The 18,285-nt window shown below is 40.4% G+C and overlaps 1 protein-coding gene across 3 annotated transcripts in view; it reads left to right on the top strand.

The window, feature by feature from the left end:
• Nucleotides 1-18,285, top strand: part of supt5h (SPT5 homolog, DSIF elongation factor subunit) — an 84,897-nt gene that overhangs the window by 37,083 nt on the left and 29,529 nt on the right. For all 3 annotated transcript variants that reach the window (XM_034168224.1, XM_034168223.1, XM_034168225.1), the window contains 10 exons: nt 222-473; nt 1,621-1,710; nt 1,793-1,863; nt 3,144-3,249; nt 6,096-6,186; nt 6,750-6,886; nt 7,001-7,156; nt 9,059-9,205; nt 14,699-14,845; nt 17,703-17,828. In XM_034168224.1, coding sequence (XP_034024115.1) covers nt 222-473; nt 1,621-1,710; nt 1,793-1,863; nt 3,144-3,249; nt 6,096-6,186; nt 6,750-6,886; nt 7,001-7,156; nt 9,059-9,205; nt 14,699-14,845; nt 17,703-17,828 — 1,323 coding nt within the window. The remainder of the gene's footprint in view (nt 1-221; nt 474-1,620; nt 1,711-1,792; nt 1,864-3,143; nt 3,250-6,095; nt 6,187-6,749; nt 6,887-7,000; nt 7,157-9,058; nt 9,206-14,698; nt 14,846-17,702; nt 17,829-18,285) is intronic.

Below are 18,285 nucleotides of genomic sequence, written 5' to 3'. Positions count from 1 at the left end.
AATACAGAGGAATGATATCAAAGTGTGCACATCTAGGTTAAGGTAAATGCTGCAGTTTGAGAAAAGTATTTTTAAATCACAGTACTAAGATTGTGTCTGTTTGATTTTATTAAATCTGAAGTATAGGGAACCAGTTTATGATTCTCATGTGGGTGGTCAGCTGTTAGAGTGGGAATGTCAATTCAGTCCTAATAATACCATTCCCACTCTGTACTCTACAGCCTCTCCAGATCAAGTCTGTGGTGGCCCCAGACCATGTTAAAGGTTACATCTATGTGGAATCATACAAGCAGACGCATGTCAAGGCAGCCATTGAGGGCATTGGTAACCTGAGGATGGGCTTCTGGAATCAACAGATGGTTCCTATTAAGGAAATGACAGATGTTCTCAAGGTTGTCAAAGAGGTCACCAATCTCAAACCCAAATCCTGGGTCAGACTGAAAAGAGGCTTGTACAAGGATGACATTGCTCAGGTACTGTATGATTGTGTGGATGTCCAGAAATGGAAATCTGACTGTACAATGTCAGAACCTTTTCACCACAGAATCAGTGACATTTAAGATAATGTGGCTTTATATTTATTTAAGATGTACAACACAAGACGTCTGTTGTGGAACAACCTAGAATGATTCATCTGTTTACAGATAAGCTAAAACGTGCTTATTTCTTGATTAGTCTAGACTGTTCTGTGGCCTTCTGCAGCTTTCCTGCATGTTCTGTAATGTTGCACTTAGTACTGTGCTTTTCCACAAAATAATAGAATATTCCATGGTATTCTGAGTAAACAACTTCAGCAGTATATAAGCCAGACAGGCAGGCCTCTGGCAATGTTTTTCCCAGCACTTGTAATTTGAACCATTCTTGTAAATAGCTAAGGATTTGTTAATAACGCAATTGTTGAAGACCATCTTTCTCTGTGGAATACAAAGTCAGTAAAATATTTATAGCATGTGATGATTTGTAGAGCAGAAGCCATGAAAATAGAGGATCTCCGAACTATTTAAAAATAAAGTACACCGTGAAAATAAGTTAATGATGCACTTCGGCCTCAGTGTATCATATTGTAATTTTAAAACTGACAGATTCTGTGCTGTTTATCACTACATGCAGCCCTTGGTATTATCAACACATAGAGAAAAATAAACATGCAGAAACATCACACCTAATATTTAGCTAAGTGTCCCATAGAAAGTTTCACATTTCTTTGTGGGAAACTTCAATTGTGACACAATTTTGGGACATTTGCCCACATTCCTTGGCAAGATTACTCATGTTCAATCAAATTATTTGCTGTCCTTGTAAGATCTGACTTTTAAACAGAGAAGACTGTGGCAAGATAAAATTTGCTTGGCTGCAGACAGTGAAATAGTTGTTCCAGTAGCTTCTTTCCTTTCAGCTGAGGGTGATTATTTTGGTCTTCTTTTGAACCTCAGCAGAGTTGCTATACATCCCCCATAACTTGGATACATTTGTTTGAGCTGAAATCTGCAGTTGTTTGGAAATGGATCCAAGACATATTTAAACTGACAGTGAATTCAAGCAATCAGTTTTTTTTTTTTTTAATCTCTTTTTTTGGGGTGCTGTTTTGACTCTGTAGCTGTTTACTCTGTCATTCAACAGGTAGACTACGTGGAGCCAAGCCAAAACACCATCTCCTTGAAGATGATTCCCCGCATAGACCTAGACCGTATCAAGGCCAAGATGAGCATGGTTGGATGAACACATTGTGTGAATGCTGTTCTCCAAGTCATGCAGAATATTCAGTTAACTTGCACCTTTATGTGTCATCTAGAAAGATTGGTTTGCAAAGAGGAAGAAGTTCAAGAGACCTGCTCAGAGGTTGTTTGATGCTGAAAAAATCAGGTACACTCATAAACACGAGCCATAATGAAAAACATAGAACAGAGGCCATGTTTAATACTTAGCAGTGTAGTTTTAACTACAGTGGTTATCTGTTATGCCTTTGCTGATGTTACTAAGTGGGATCTGATGGTTATGCTGTTGCTTTTCATGACCTGCATAACACCTCAGCCTCCAAACATCTTATTAGTTGGAACAATTAAGACTATTCATCAAAACTGTAAATAATTATAATGCGGACATTTTTGACAGTGTAGGTAACTGGGAAGATGGCCCTAGCTGCTCTTCTGCTGTAGTATATAGTGAGCTAAATGTGTAAAGTGGCTGCTGTTAACTACATGCCACAGTAAATACAAAGTAATATGAAGAAGATGGCATTACCTGTGAAACCAGAGGTTGCTTTACAACTTTAATTTCAAGTGTCTCTCATTCTGTGGTACATTTGCAAGAATTTATTTCTCATGGGAAGTAGAAAGGTGGAAGCTGGCATGTTCATTAAACACATTTGAATTTATTTTATTTATATAGCACTGAATTACAACATATGTCACCCCTAGGCACTTCACATCGGTAAGGTGTAACCTTACCAACACCCTGAGCAAGCACGTAGGCAGCAGTGGAAGGCCTTTTTTGAGGGAGAAACCTCAAGCAGACCAGGCTCGGAGGGGTTTACAATTCTCCGTACCGCATATTGGATTATTTGACCCAGTAGGCATTGCCGTGTCAGCACCTTTTTGTTTTTTTGTTTTTTTTTTTAGCAGATCAACGCACTTCCGGGAGGGAAACGAGTTGCTACACTTGCTACAATTTCCATTTAGCAGCGTAATAATTATTTATTATATTATCCCCATGTATTTTGCCATGGAGGAGTGTGAAAATTTCAGGATTATGACAGTCCCATAGCTGAAAAAAAATTCATGCCTGTCCAGTGCATGGGGACCAATTTTTTTTTTTTGGGGGGGGGGGGCGACCTTTCATTTGACGACACAAGATATAATAATTACTTATGAAAATTAAGGCAAAAAGTAATTGTACGCCCCCATGGAAATAGGGAGGATTGCTGTAAACAGTGTTTTTGAGTTTAACATTTAGAAAACATTTCTATTTCTCAGATCTGACGTAATGGTCAAAATCATCACAGTATAAAATACTCAGATTGAAAATTGATGCCTTAACTTTGAAGTTTCTAATTTCAAAGACACAGAACCTATGTAGGGAGTAATGTATTTGGCTGTGTGTGATTGATTGTCAAATCATTTGCTTCCTGGTTCATTGTTTGACAGGTCACTGGGAGGGGAGGTCAGCCATGATGGAGACTTCATGATCTTTGAAGGGAATCGTTACAGCCGCAAAGGATTTCTGTTTAAGAGCTTTGCCATGTCTGCTGTGGTGAGGATAATGTTTTACTTCAGAGCATGCATGTTCATTAAGATAGACCAGAAAGAAAACACCATCACCAAGGATGCATTAGAACCTAAGGGGAAACCTTAATAGATAGTGTTATTCATAAATGGTGGTCCCACCTACCTTATTTTCCAGAGAATGTTGGTTTTGTTGTTTTTACTAGTTAGGGGGGGGGGTGTCCTGTGACTTATACTCAAGTGTGACTTATATACTGAAAAATTACAAGTATAAATGGCATTAATAATAAAAAGTACATGACAACAATGCCCAAAAACCCCAAATTAAACTAATAATACAGAAAAAAGGGGCGACCTATACTCCGGTGCAACTTATACAGTGAGGAAAATAAGTATTTGAACACCCTGCAATTTTGCAAGTTCTCCCACTTAGAAATCATGGAGGAGTCTGAAATTTTCATCTTAGGTGCATGTCCACTGTGAGAGACATAATCTTAAAAAAAAAAAAAAAAAAAAATCCAGAAATCAGTATGTTTTTTTTTTGTTTTTTTTTTTGTTTTTTTTGTAGAATTTATTTGTATGTTACTGCCACAAATAAGTATTTGAACACCTACCAACCAGCAAGAATTCTGGCTCACACAGACCTGTTAATTTTTCTTTAAGAAGCCCTCTTATTCTGCACACTTTACCTGTATTAATTGCACCTGTTTGAACTTGTTACCTGTATAAAAGTCACCTGTTCACACACTCAATCACACTCCAACCTGTCCACCATAGCCAAGACCAAAGAGCTGTCTAAGGACACCAGGGACAAAACTGTAGACCTGCACAAGGCTGGGATGGATTACAGGACAACAGGCAAGCAGCTTGGTACAAGACAACAACTGTTATGATTATTTATTAGAAAGTGGAAGAAACACAAGATGACTGTCAATCTCCCTCGGTCTGGGATTCCATGCAAGATCTCACTTTGTGGGGTAAGGATGATTCTGAGAAAGCTCAGAACTACACAGGAGGACCTGGTCAGTGACCTGAAGATAGCTGGAACCACAGTTACAAAGATTACATTAGTAACACATGATGCTGTCATGGCTTAAAATCTTTCAGGGCAGCAAGGTCCCCCTGCTCAAGCCAGCACATGTCCAGGCCCGTTTGAAGTTCACCAGTGACCATCTGGATGATCCAGAGGAGGCATGGGAGAAGGTCATGTGGTCAGATGAGACCAGAATAGAGCTTTTTGGAATCAACTCCACTTACCATGTTTAGAGGATGAGGACAACCCCAAGAAAACCATCCCAACCGTGAAGCATGGGGGTGGAAACATCATACTCTGGGGGTGCTCTTCTGCAAAGGGGACAGGACGACTGCACCATATTGAAGGGAGGATGGATGGGGTCATGTATTGCAAGATTTTGGCAAACAACCTCCGTCCCTCAGTAAGAGCATTGAAAATGGGTCATGGCTGGGTCTTCCAGCATGACAGTGACTCCAAACACACAGCCAGGGCAACTAAGGAGGGACTCCGTAAGAAGCATTTCAAGGTCCTGGAGTGGCCTGGCCAGTCTCCAGACCTGAACTCAATAGAAAATCTTTGAAGGGAGCTGAAACTCCAAACCTGAAAGATTTGGAGAAGATCTGTATGGAGGAGTGGACCAAAATCCCAGCTGGAGTGTGTGCAAACCTGGTGAAAAACTACAGGAAACGTTTGACCTCTTTAATTGCAAACAAAGGCTACTGTACCAAATATTAACATTGATTTTCACAGGTGTTGAAATACTTATTTGCAGCAGTAACATACAAATAAAATATTTTAAAAAATCATACATTGTGATTTCCGTATTTTTTTTATTTTTTTTATTTGTTTTTTAAGATTATGTCTCTCACAGTGGACATGCACCTAAGATGAAAATTTCAAACCCCTCCATGATTTCTAAGTGGGAGAACTTGCAAATCGCAGGGTGTTCAAATACTTATTTTCCTCACTGTATATGGGTTTGTCCTCTTCCAGAGGCATTTTTGAAGAGGTGCAACTTATACTGTTGAAAATACAGTAATCAAGATCCTGTAAGATCAAGAAAAAACAGTCTTATAACAACAAATTGTCCAAATTTGGCATACCAGCAATCATATAATTTTGACTATGTAAGTGCTATTGGTTGGTCAAGCTTCACGTAATGTTAGAAAATGTGTATACATGAAGTTAATTCTGGTATCACATCTTCAAGGGGAGGTAATTTTTTAATTATGTGTGGGTTTTTTAATGCCTAATATTCGTCAAGTACATGTAAAAGACTGGCATCCTGCCCAGGGTGTACCCTGCCTCTCGTACTTTGCTGAGATAGACTTCCCGGGACCCTTAATTGGAGTAAGTGGGTATTGAAAATGAATGGATGTATAAATAGACCTGTCAGGGTCTTCAATACAGAGGTTGATTGCTTTAATTCAGGCATTTCATTACAAAAAACTGACTATGACCAACATGTAATTGTTGCAGTCAGCTACTATGGCACAGTGAGATGTACCAGCTTGAGTTTGCATACCGATTTCTAGTTTAAATTGTACTTGGCAGTAGTTATACTACTTTTAGAAATAAAAGGAGACATGAAAGTGCAGTTGAGGCATGGGTGCCGGCACTTCAGTGGGGATATGGCCTGATTTTATGACTATTTACAGTTGGGGATGAGTAAAAAGTAGAAATTGTCAAAGACAGAGTTCTTTTTGGAAATGATGCACAGAAAATGCTCCATCCCAAACAAGATGTTATCCTGAAATTTATGGTACATTTTTGAAGTATAATGGTGAGTTAATTGTATCTCACAGTTTCCAGATTGACTGTTATGAATTGTTAATTGCTGGCTATTTATTTATTGATAGATCATAGATGGAGTGAAGCCCAGTCTGTCAGAGCTGGAGAAGTTTGAAGACCAACCTGAAGGGCTCGACCTAGAGGTGGTTACAGAATCAGGTACTCGTCCTGCAGTCTTTACAGTTGCACTGACATAATGATTCAAGTCTGTCCGCTGTCAACAAATTTAAAATTTCTCAATTTGAGCACTTTGACAGCTTACATCGAAGAAAGAATGTCAACTAAATGGTCACTTTTGTTGTCACTTGCATTATGATTTTCCTTGGTGTAATCTGCACCCATAACTGAGTGAATTTTGAAAACAAAATTGTCTTTTTAAAAGTTTAGTTTACACTGGATTTTTTTAAACTTGACAATAGCACAGTATGAGAAGGAAAAGTGTAGTGAGTAAAAGAAATAAGTCAGTAAGTTTTAAATTATGATGGGGTGGCACAGTGCCAGCACCTTAGGGGTTAGCCCTGTTGCCTCACAGCAAGAATGTCCTGGGATCGCTTCCCACTTAGTCCTTTCTGTCTGGAGTTTGCATCTTTTCCCTATGTCTGCCTGATTGTCCTCCCACAATCAAAAAACATGTTTTAAAAATAAATAAAGGATGATGATGATCAGTTGTCTGTCAGAAATGTTTAAAATTTTACTTAGTAGTTTGTTTGTGTTTGGTGCAGGTAAAGAACGTGAACACAACCTTCAAGCTGGTGACAATGTCGAAGTGTGTGAGGGAGAGTTGATTAATCTGCAGGGCAAAATCCTCAGTGTTGACGGTAACAAGATCACAATCATGCCCAAACATGAAGATCTAAAGGTACCAAAGCGCACACCAGGATATTTCATACTCTCTACTTAGCTCATTCTTCATTAAATTCCATCATCTTTTTCTGGGTTGGTTTGTTTGTTTGTTTGTTTTTAACTTGTGCAGGACCCTCTGGAGTTCCCTGCTCATGAGTTGAAGAAGTATTTTCGGATGGGTGACCACGTTAAAGTGATTGCCGGGCGGTACGAAGGTGACACTGGCCTCATTGTCAGAGTGGAAGAAAACTTTGTCATCCTCTTCTCAGACCTCACCATGCATGAGGTACCAGATGTGTGTTCTTCATATTTAAACAGCAGCAGTTTTTATCTTGGACATGGAGTGGTTGGCCTTCGTGGCCATCAGTCCTAGGCTTTGGAAATGAAAGAAACTGGAAAACTCATTTCAAGTGGCATGTAACTTCAAAGTCACACATGTTGAGAGAGACAGAGAAGGAAGAACTGTTTGCTTTGGTTGCATTCATGTAAAATCCTTTAATTTCTGCAGTTTTATTTGGGGCCAGGATATTTCAGGATCATTACATGTCCAACACCACCACATTTTGAAAAACTACAAGACCACAGGCCATGCATTATTTATGTTTTGTGTCTTTTAGTGAAGTTTTTTTATTTAATTTGGATTTAGGCAATAAGTGCCTCCCTGTATTACCACAGATGAACTGTTTCATCTGTGGATATCATCTGAAAAAAAACTGCAGAACACAAAGTAATCTAAAAAAGAATGGGGAGAAAATCCAATCAAATAAATTGTATTCCCTAAAAACTAAAAGAAGGGTGGGGGGAAAGGGGGGGACCAGTACAGGAGCGGGAGTCATTCAGAATGGGAGTGGGACGTGACAGGAATGATTTTTTTTTTACTCTGGCCCACGATTGGGATGGGACAGGAAATTTTCTGTGGGAGCGCGATGGGACAGGAGTGAAAATCTACTCCCGTGTCATCCTCTAGTTTCCACTGATCATCCTTGAGATGTTTCTACAGCTTAACTGGAGTCCACCTGCGGTAAATTCAGTTGATTGAACATGATTTGGAAAGGCACACACACTTGTCTAGATATAACTAGTCAGGATTGAGGAAAAGATGAATGCAGCAATGTACAGAGACATCCTGGATGAAAAACTGCTCCAGAGCGCAGAATGTGGCAGTGGTTCATCTTTCAGCAGGACAATCAACCTAAACACACAACCAAGATATCAAAGGAGTGGCTTCAGGACCACTCTGTGAATGTTCTTGGGTGGCCCAGCTAGAACATCTTTGGATTTGCTGCAGTAAATCCAGAGATGTTCACTCAGATTCAGGCCTGGGCTCTATAGCCAAAAATAGAGCCATTTTGGAATAAGGCTTTAACATAACAAAATCAAAATGTGGACAAAGTGAACACTTTCTGGATACTCTGTATGAATTTGCAGTTAATTTAACAGAGCCTGCATGTTGTTTACGAGCAACAAACTCTGCATATCTAAGAATTTTCAAACTGGATTACGTTGTATCAGACAGATTTTGATTTTGGATTACACAAAAAAAGTTTGAGAATGGATTTAGGGTCATTTTAGGGTGCTGAATCCGAATCTGAGCTTATATTTCTTCTGTCACATCACATTTTTTTGCCATCTGCATGTTCTGTAGTGATGGATTATGCAAAAGTTGCTCGTTTACTCATGGGTTTGACACACAAAAACATAGGTTTTAAACCAGGTTTGCTTAATGTGAACAAGAGCTGTAATATCGTTTATGGCGCCGGAGACGTGTACAAGACTGCAGCTTTTGCTTCAATGCTTGATATGAGAAATATGTTTTATCTCAAAAACTTGATGGGATTGGCAAAAAGTAAGACCAAATTCGGATTCAGTGACCCCAAATTACTCAAATCCACTGAAAAACTACATGCAAGAAAAATCATATTGACCAATGTTATTCATGGACAGTGAATAAGAACTGTGCAAGTTTTTCTTTTTATTGTAAATAAAGCTGTCAAAAAGTTGTGTAGTGACATGTTTGATTCAATAAGCCTTATTTGAATAAAAAATCCAGCTGTTGTGCACACATCGTATTTAAGATATTTGATATATCGTGCAGCCCTAGTATGTCTCAAAAACAGTGAATTATTTTGTGTTCGCCGTGTTGCATACTATTGAGTTTTGACCTCTTCCAACTTGGTACAATTCACAGCTGAAGGTGTTACCCAGAGACCTCCAACTCTGCTCAGAGACGGCGTCTGGTGTTGATGCAGGTGGACAGCATGAGTGGGGAGAGCTGGTTCAGCTGGACCCACAGACAGTTGGAGTCATTGTTCGACTGGAAAGGGAGACATTCCAGGTAATGGCCTGTTTAGATCAGAGTATATTGGAATATTTGCTATATAGTGCAGCAGCTGAGAGAATATTTAGAGAGGAATCCTGCAAATGGTGATACAAGCATCAAATTCGGCACAAATACACTTTAGACGTTTTTCTTTTGAAATAACCGATTAGCCACCTGAATTTTCAATAGGGAACAAGGTAGGGGTCAGTTGAAGAATTACACAGGGGTCAAACTATAAACTGTACCACATTATCTGATCATAACGATTCCAAAAAGGTATAGTTTGGACTATCTATGATTGAATTCTGTGGAGTTATGGGGTAAAAACAGCAAAAATGGTGACAAAGGTTAGTTTCAGTTTGTACAGGGGTCAAAAGTTAAGGTTGCTCCAATTTTGGTAAAAAAATTTTTTTTTTTAGCATTTTAAAAAGGAATACTTTGCACCATCTGTCATGCTTAGTTATCATGTTACGGGGTAACATATGTCTTGTGTCAGAATCCAATGGATGTTGACCTTGTTTGACCTTTACTTTGGAGACCAAGTATTCAACACTGTCAAAACTATTCCATTTATTCATCCTATTAGCTCAACCAATAATTTGCATCACTTTTTACCAAAATTGGGCCAGCTTTAATTTTTGACCCCTGTACAAACTGATGTGATATAGTTTTCAATATAATTCAAACATCTTTTAATTCTGACCCCTGTGGAATTCTTCAATTGACCCCTACCTGGCTGCCTATTGAAAATTAAGATGACTAATCAGTTATTTCAAAAGAATAATGTCTAAGGTGTATTTGTGCTGAATTTGATGTTTGTATCAGCATTTGGAGGATTGCTTCATTTATCTGCTGCACTAATACTAGTGTATATTTCGGGAATAACCCTGTTGTGTCTGATGATTTGCAGATGTTCATGCTGGTTATACGGTTGCAAATTGAGCTTCACTGGCAATGCGTTAGCGGAGCCGGTAAAAAGGAGTTTTACAGCAACGCTTCAGCTGAGCCAGTAAAATGGATATTTGCGACCGTATAACAGCATAAACGTCTGCAAATCATCAGACACAACAGGGTTATTTCCATTCTAATCCAATTCCATCATTTGCACGGTTTATTTTTCTGTAGGTAATTCGGTCTGTGAGGCTTACCGTGAGACAGCGTCACTCCAACAGTGGTCAGGGCGCAGAGTAATCCATCAAATGTGAAACGGTATTTCGGTATCACAATCCACATCGATACTTTTGTATGGTATCTTAAATTCACCCATTTTGGCGGCAGTACGCAACATTTTCTCACTCTCAGCTAACAGTGCTAACAGCTAGCAGCGCATGGCTGGTGTTCTGTTCGGCCGGTGTGCGTCATGTAGCATAAATCGACAGTTCCACGTCCTGACAATACTGCCTGAAATCTCACACGATTAACCAATCCGATTTACGGAAAAAATGTAATTGGATTAGAATAATAGATTAATGGACCGTTGTTGATTTGTGATCTGTGTGGACCCCCCCCAACACACAAAAATCAGAGGATTAATTGTAAAGTTTTATAATAGTGTGAAATACAGATTTACTGTCACAGTGAAGTGAATAGGAGAACGTTTCCGCAGACAGCGGGAGAAGAAGAAAATCAGAAGGGTGGAAATGAGAGTGGGGACATTGAATGTTGATAGTATGACTGGTAAACTGAGAGAGCTGGCTGATATGATGGAGAGGAGAAAGGTAGACATATTGTGTGTGCAAGAAGTAAGAGCAGGAGCATCGGCGGTGGGTACAAGTTGTTGTACCATGGTGAGGACAGGAAGAGAAATGATGTTGGGGTCATTTTAAAGGAAGAGTATGTTAAGCGTATTGGAGGTCAAGCGTCTGACAGGGTGATGAGTGTGAAGGGATGAATATCATCAGTGCATATGCCCCACAGGTAAGTTGTGAGATGAAGGAGAAAGAAGATTTCTGCAGTGTGTTAGATGAGGTGGTGGAGAGTATGCCCAAGCATGAAAGAGTGGTGATAGGAGCGGACTTCAATGGGCATGTCGGTGAAGGGAACAGAGGTGATGAGGAAGTAATGGGTAGATATGGTATCAAGGATAGGAATGGGGAAGGACAGATGGTAGTTCATTTTGCAAAAAGGATGGAAATGGCTGTGGTGAATACCTACTTTAAGAAAAGGGAGGAGCACAGGGTAACATATAAGAGTGGAAGAAGGTGCACACAGGTTGACTACATTCTTTACAGGAGATGCAAGCTAAAAGAAATCAGAGACTATAAGGTGGTGACAGGAGAGAGTGTCGTTAGACAGCATAGGATGGTTGTTTGCAGGATGACTTTAGAGGTAAAGAAGAATAGAGTGAGAGCTCAACAAAGGATCAGATGGTGGAAGCTGAAGGAGGAAGACTGTTGTGTGAAATTTAGCGAGCAGGTGAGAGAAGCACTGGCCGGAGGGGAAGCAATTTTGGACAACTGGAAAAGTACTGCAGATGTGGTGAGGGAGACAGCTAGGACAGTACTGTGTATGACATCTGGACAGTGGAAGGAAGACAAGGAGACTTGGTGGTGGAATGAAGAGATCCAGGAAAGCATAAGGCAAAAGATGTTGGCGAAAAAGTTTTGGGATAGTCAGAGATGAAGAAAGTAGACAGGAGTACAAGGAGATGCGGTGTAAGGCAAAAAGAGAAGGAAAAGGCATATTGCGAGCTGTACAAGAAGTTAAATAGTAAGGAAGGAGAAAAGGACTTGTACCGATTGGTCAGACAAAGGGACAGAGCTGGAAAAGATGTGCAGCAGGTTAGGGTGATAAAAGATGCACATGGTAATGTGCTGACAAATGAGGAGTGTGTCCTGAGAAGATGGAGAGAATATTTTAAAGAGCTGATGAATAAACCAAATGAGCGAGAGAAAAGGCTGGATGATGTGGTGAGAGTAAATCAGGAAGTACAAGAGATTAGTAAGGAAGAAGTGAGGGCTGCTATGAAAAGTGGAAAGGCAGCTGGTCCAGATGACATTCCAGTGGAGGCATGGAAATGTCTAGGAGAGATGGCAGTAGAGTTTCTAACCAGATTGTTTAATAAAATTTTGGAAAGTGAGAAGATGCCTGAGGAGTGGAGATGAAGTGTGCTGGTTCCTATTTTCAAGAACAAGGGTGATGTGCAGAGCTGCAGTAACTACAGAGGCATAAAGCTGTTCAGCCACAGCATGAAGTTATGGGAAAGAGTAGTAGAAGCTAGGCTTAGAAAACAGGTGAAGCAATATGATTTCATGCCGAGAAAGCACTACAGATTCAATGTTTGCTCTGAGAATACTGTTGAAGTACAGAGAAGGCCAGAAAGAGTTACATTGTGTGTTTGTGGATTTAGAAAAAGCTTATGATAGGGTGCCAAGAGAAGAGCTGTGGTATTGTATGAGGAAGTCTGGAGTGGCAGAGAAGTATGTTAGGGTAGTGCAGGACATGTAGAAGAATAGTGTGACAGCGGTGACATGCGCAGTCGGAATGACATACTCATTCAAGGTGGAGGTGGGATTACACCAAGGATCAGCTCTGAGTCCTTTCTTGTTTGCAGTGGTGATGGACAGGTTGACGGATGAGATCAGACAGGAGTCCCCATGGACTATGATGTTTGCAGATGACGTGATTAGGGAATAATTCTATTACAAAAAATGTTCGAGGCAAATTCTGTGCCTCGATGCTTCGTTTAATGTTGTAGTACATATGCCAGGCCTGTGTGTGGTGCTGTAAAGTCCCAAGAAAAACAAACAGAAGAAGACTCGCATGCATGAGCTGTGTAAGCGCTAATCAAATTAGCACAAAAGCTACAGCTTTCAAACGCGACACAGAGTAAAATAAAGCCTTTTATGAGAAAAACGGTCCAGGCTGATCATCTGAAATGGTTTACTGCACATTTAAGTGAAGCAGTGTGTTTATAAAACAAAACCGTTTCGTCCGCTGTCTGCTCTCCGCTCTACGTGGCTATTCCAGTGGTGGCCGGTGGCTGCCTCTCTCTGCCTGGTGTGAGTGGCTCAGCTCTGCCCTCACAGCTCCGTCCCAGACACCTCTGACAAACAGTCTCTGGAAGAAGTCCACTCTTCCTTCTGTGTTTTGCTCAGACACGCACTGAGCGTTTCACTTTTTAATTTTCGCTTTTTTGGGTAACACACAACGCTTCACAAACACGGTAACTCAAATAAAATAATAATAATGATTTAAAAAAAAAAAACCTGACTGCGAGGCTTGCATGTTCAGCCTCCAGCTGAAATGCATTGACTTACTCACAGAGAAAGAGGGATTAAAAAAAGTCACGCAGGGACCCAGTTCGCCAACCTTAAAAAAAAAAAAAAAAAAAAAAAAAAAAAACTTAAAATGGTTAAATTTTACAAGTTAGGGTCAACAAAAAAAACAGCCTCATCCCATCGCTATTTCAGCAAAATGTCAAGACTTTGGCCCGACTTTGGCTGAGCTCCTGACACCAGGAAAGATCCAAAACTTGTAAAGATGTGAAAAAATAAATGATTACCCAGGAAAACAGAAAGGGATACACTAAATTTGACAGTCTCTGTGATGACGCAGTGACATTGTGCCATTTCTTAGGGAGAGCCCTGGACTGTTGATGTTGTTAAAAACGCAAAAGTACTTTTTATCCGATTACTCGATTAATCGCCAGAATAATCGATAGAATACTCGATTACTAAAATAATCGATAGCTGCAGCCCTAATTGTGATCTGTATTAAGAGTAGAGAGCAAGTTGAGTCTAGTCTGATAGAGGTGGAGATATGCTTTGGAGAGAAGGGGAATGAAAGTCAGTAGAAGCAAGACAGTACATGTGTGTGAATGGGAGGGAGACCAGTGGAATAGTGCAGTTACAAGGAGTAGAAGTGATGAAAGTAGATGAGTGTAAATATATGGGGTCAACTGTTCAAAGTAATGGAGAGTGTGGTAGAGAGGTGAAGAAGAGGGTGCAGGCAGGGTGTAGTGGGTGGAGAAAGGTGGCAGGAGTGATTTGTGACCGAAGAATATCAGCAAGAGAGAAGGGGAACATTTACAAGACAGTAATGAGACCAGCTATGTTGTATGGTTTAGAGACGGTGGCACTAAAAAAAGACAGGAGGCAGAGCTGGAGGTGGCAGAGCTGAAGATGTTGAGATTCTCTTTGGAAGTGACAAGAATGGACAAGATTAGGAATGAACATATCAGAGGGACAGCTCAGGTGGGACGGTTTGGAGACAAAGTCAGAGAGGCGAGATTGAGATGGTTTGGACATGTGCAGAGGAGGGACCCAGCGTATATAGGGAGAAGGATGCTGAGGATGGAGCCACCAGGCAGGAGGAGAAGAGGGAGGCCAAAGAGGAGGTTTATGGATGTGCTGAGGGAGGACATGCAGGTGGTTGGTGTGACAGAGGAAGATACAGAGGACAGGGTGAGATGGAAATGATTGATCTGCTGTGGCGACACCTAACAAGAACAGCCGAAAGACAAAGAAGAATATTGAGTATTTAGTATGTTACTTCAATTTCTTTCAGGTGTTGAATATGCATGGGAAGGTGTTGACAGTGCGTCACCAAGCAGTGAACCGAAGGAAGGACAACCGGTTTGCTGTAGCGCTGGACTCGGAGCAGAACAACATTCACGTCAAGGACATCGTGAAAGTCATTGACGGTCCACACTCTGTAAGTACAAAGCTGACATTGCCAGTGCAGACTTACTGAAGAAATTATTTCTTCTTTGCATGAAATTAACCTTCACATTGTGTTTTTTTTGTTTTTGTTTTTTGTTTTTTTGGATCTTTGTTTCAACAAAAGCATGTGTATGTCTCGGGGGGTGGGGGGGGGGTGTTGTTTGTGGCATTTCATTTCAGTTCTTTTCTACTTTTGTCAAGTGAGGATTTTTCATCATTACTGAGAAGACAAGATATTACATTCATAGTAATAATGCCTGTGGTTAAAGGATTGGAATTTACTTTGGGGTGAACTTAATTGAAGGGCCTTTATTTGCCTTAATGGTGGAATGTGTTTTATTGTGTGCCCCTGTAGTTTTTCGTGTTCCAGCCAAGTAACAGTAGCTTTTTGAGAGGAAAAAGAAAAGAAAAATCCTTGTTTGAGCATTTTCTGCAGATCCTTTATCTCAACCCACAAAGACAATGAACTGTTTTTCATAGGACTGAAGCATGCTCCACTCCCTCTTCCCACCCCCCTCCTACCCCCATCACACACACCCCACTCCGGCTTCTGCTCACGTCACCCCTTCCCTTCTGCGGGGGGCGGCGCGGTTTTAGCTGCTGCTGGTCCCCGTTCCTCTCCCCAAGCTGAGAGTGGCGCAACTCAGGGTTGCTGCGCGACCTTCACCCACTTGCCTCAATTCGGATAACGGACCTCTTCAAATTTAGTTCACATAAACAATGTCAAATGTGTATGTGCTGTCTTTAATTCTGATGTGTGCCATTATTACGGTAAACAAGTAATAATTGTGGACTAATTGCTGTCTGAGGTAACTGGAGTGTAAACATAATTTCTCCACTATGAGATCAATAAAGTACATCTCATCTCATCTGATCCGTGGATTTTAGAGTTTTTCTGGGTTTCTGGGCCATTTCTGAGACCAGTGTAAATCCGTTGAGAAAAATTTGGGGCGTGGTGCGTCATGGGTCATCCATGCAAGTTAAATCTTTCCTCATATGCATGTGAAGGGGAGGTGATGGTCTATTGGTTAAAGCATTGAGCTTGACACCGTAGGATCCTCGGTTCAAATCCCAGCCTTACTGGAAAATCACTAAGGGCCCTTGGGCAAGGTCCTCTAGCTGCTCCACCTAGCTGCTCCCGGAGTGTAGTGGGCAGCCTCACATCGGGATGAATGTGAGGCATTGATGTGTAAAGTGCTTTGAGCGTCTGATGCAGATGGAAAAGCGCTATATAAAGGCAGTCCATTTGCCATTTACAGGAACCATATTAGCACTGCCAAAACCGCAAGGTAAAACGCGCATCGTCATTGGTTACTTTTTCTGCAATAGCGAACCTTCAGCCAATCAGATTCTCTGTAAATTTGAAGTCACTGAAAGTACCCGGACATGGACATTTTGAGTTTCGTGAAGTTTTAGCTGTTGAGCTAAGTCTTTAACATGACCAAATTTACAGAGCGAGGGGACGAAGATCGTGTTAAAGACATCGATAGTGGTGTAAAAATAGGTTCAAGTTGACCTGTTTGGACCGGGAGGTGGACGTGGACAAAGGAAAGAGTCTGTGAATTTGTCCGTAAGGTTGAGCTCGATAAAAATTTGTTTACAATCACTGAAATTTTTAACTGTGCTGCAGTTTATACTGTACATGTACTGAAGTGAAATTCAGCGCTGCAAAACCAGTGTTTGTATACGGATTTTTGTCAAAATTTGTTTCCATCTTCCGTTTATTTCATCATATAAAACCACTAACTTAAATAAAACGTATTTTATGGCTTTATTTTGACACGAAATGTGGTTTTCCTCAAAACTTGACCCTGTGTAGAAAATAAACAAACCCTTCTTTTGTGGCGTATAATAGCAGCCGGCATGGTTATTGTTGCATTGCTGCCACCTGCTGCATCAGTCCCCAATAGCAGGACTAAATCCACTCGATGTGTCCAGTGTCTTTCAAGAAAAAAAGCAAACACTTTCCCTTTTCACTTGACCTTATGGCTAAAATACTTCCTACAGAAATTTCTTTCAGGCCTTACAATTGATTTCCTTCAGTTTTTACTCTTTAATTGATAAACCATTCAACCATTCATTCACATTTTGCCTGGGGAGTGGAGACGAAGTGTGCTGGTTCCTATTATCCTGCATCAATTTTATTTTTATTTTGGTGAATTTCATAGACTGCGGTACAGCTGGTGCACAGGATGTGTGATTTTTAATGATACTATGCTGTAGGTGCCTTGGGGTTTTCCTGGTGACTGACATAAGTAGTTGGGGTGCAAACTCCCATGGTCTGATTTAGGAATTTATTACGGGGCAGTAATTTGTAAGCATACATTTTACATGTAATTATTAATAAAGTCACTTTTATACCACAAATATTGTTCTTTTGATAGGTTTTAATCTCTTTAAATAATTTACATATACTTGCATGAAGTTCCAGTATATTTCAGAGCTCATTGTAGGTTAAGGAAAGACACTTGAAGAATAGGCATGTTTAGTGATATTTGTCCAATGCTATATTGCATTTATTGAAAGTACATATGCTTTAGCACTAGGCAGGTATCACTGAGAAAAGGTCTACATAGGCAGATTCTTTTATTACAATAAGACTTCCACATACCCCAACATACAAAAAATATAAAATGGAAATTCATGTAATTAGGTCTGTCATGGCCCCGAAATACCTCCTAAAATGCTCAAAACCTGTGGGCCCCACCAGGGGTGCTGCCTCAGGACTCCGCTGGGGGCCTATGGTATCCCCTGGATCCCTGCTGATTTTCATAGTTTTTTTCTTTGCTCATTCTCATCCCTGTAAATTGTACACTAATCTCTATTACACTGTATGTCTTTTCCTTCAGGGCCGTGAAGGTGAGATTCGTCACCTGTTTCGTGGATTTGCCTTCCTCCACTGTAAGAAGCTGGTGGAAAATGGAGGCATGTTTGTGTGCAAGACGAGACATCTCGTACTGGCTGGTGGATCAAAGGTCAGCACATTGTTGGCTGCCTGATTAACTTGGATATGGCTCATTTTCAGGGAAAAAGAAACCATAATACAGATACCTTTTTTTTTTTTTTTGTAAATTCTCAATGACTGCTTTAGATAAATATTCCTTTGGCTTGTCCCTTTTTTCTCTCTCTCTCTCTCTCCCTCTCTGCTGCGAGAGGCTTCACTCATTTCCAAAGTCAACATGCAGATCCACGTCAGATCTGTTGTGGTGACACCATGGATAAAGGGAGGAACCAAAATAACTTATTGTTTTTTTGTTGTTGTTGTTTGTTTGTTTTTTAATCTTGTCCTGAAAATGTAAAAAGTGCACTGCTACCTTGAACAAGAAAAAAAAAATTACTGCACCATTCCTCAAGAAAAGAATCCCTCCATGTGTTTTCTGCAATGATTTTCTTTGTCTCTAAGAATAAATAGAAATAGTGTTTAGAAGGCAT

The sequence above is a fragment of the Thalassophryne amazonica genome, chromosome 4 (genome assembly GCF_902500255.1).
Source record: "Thalassophryne amazonica chromosome 4, fThaAma1.1, whole genome shotgun sequence".
NCBI lineage: Eukaryota > Metazoa > Chordata > Actinopteri > Batrachoidiformes > Batrachoididae > Thalassophryne > Thalassophryne amazonica.
This window is presented reverse-complemented; position numbering and strand designations above follow the sequence as displayed.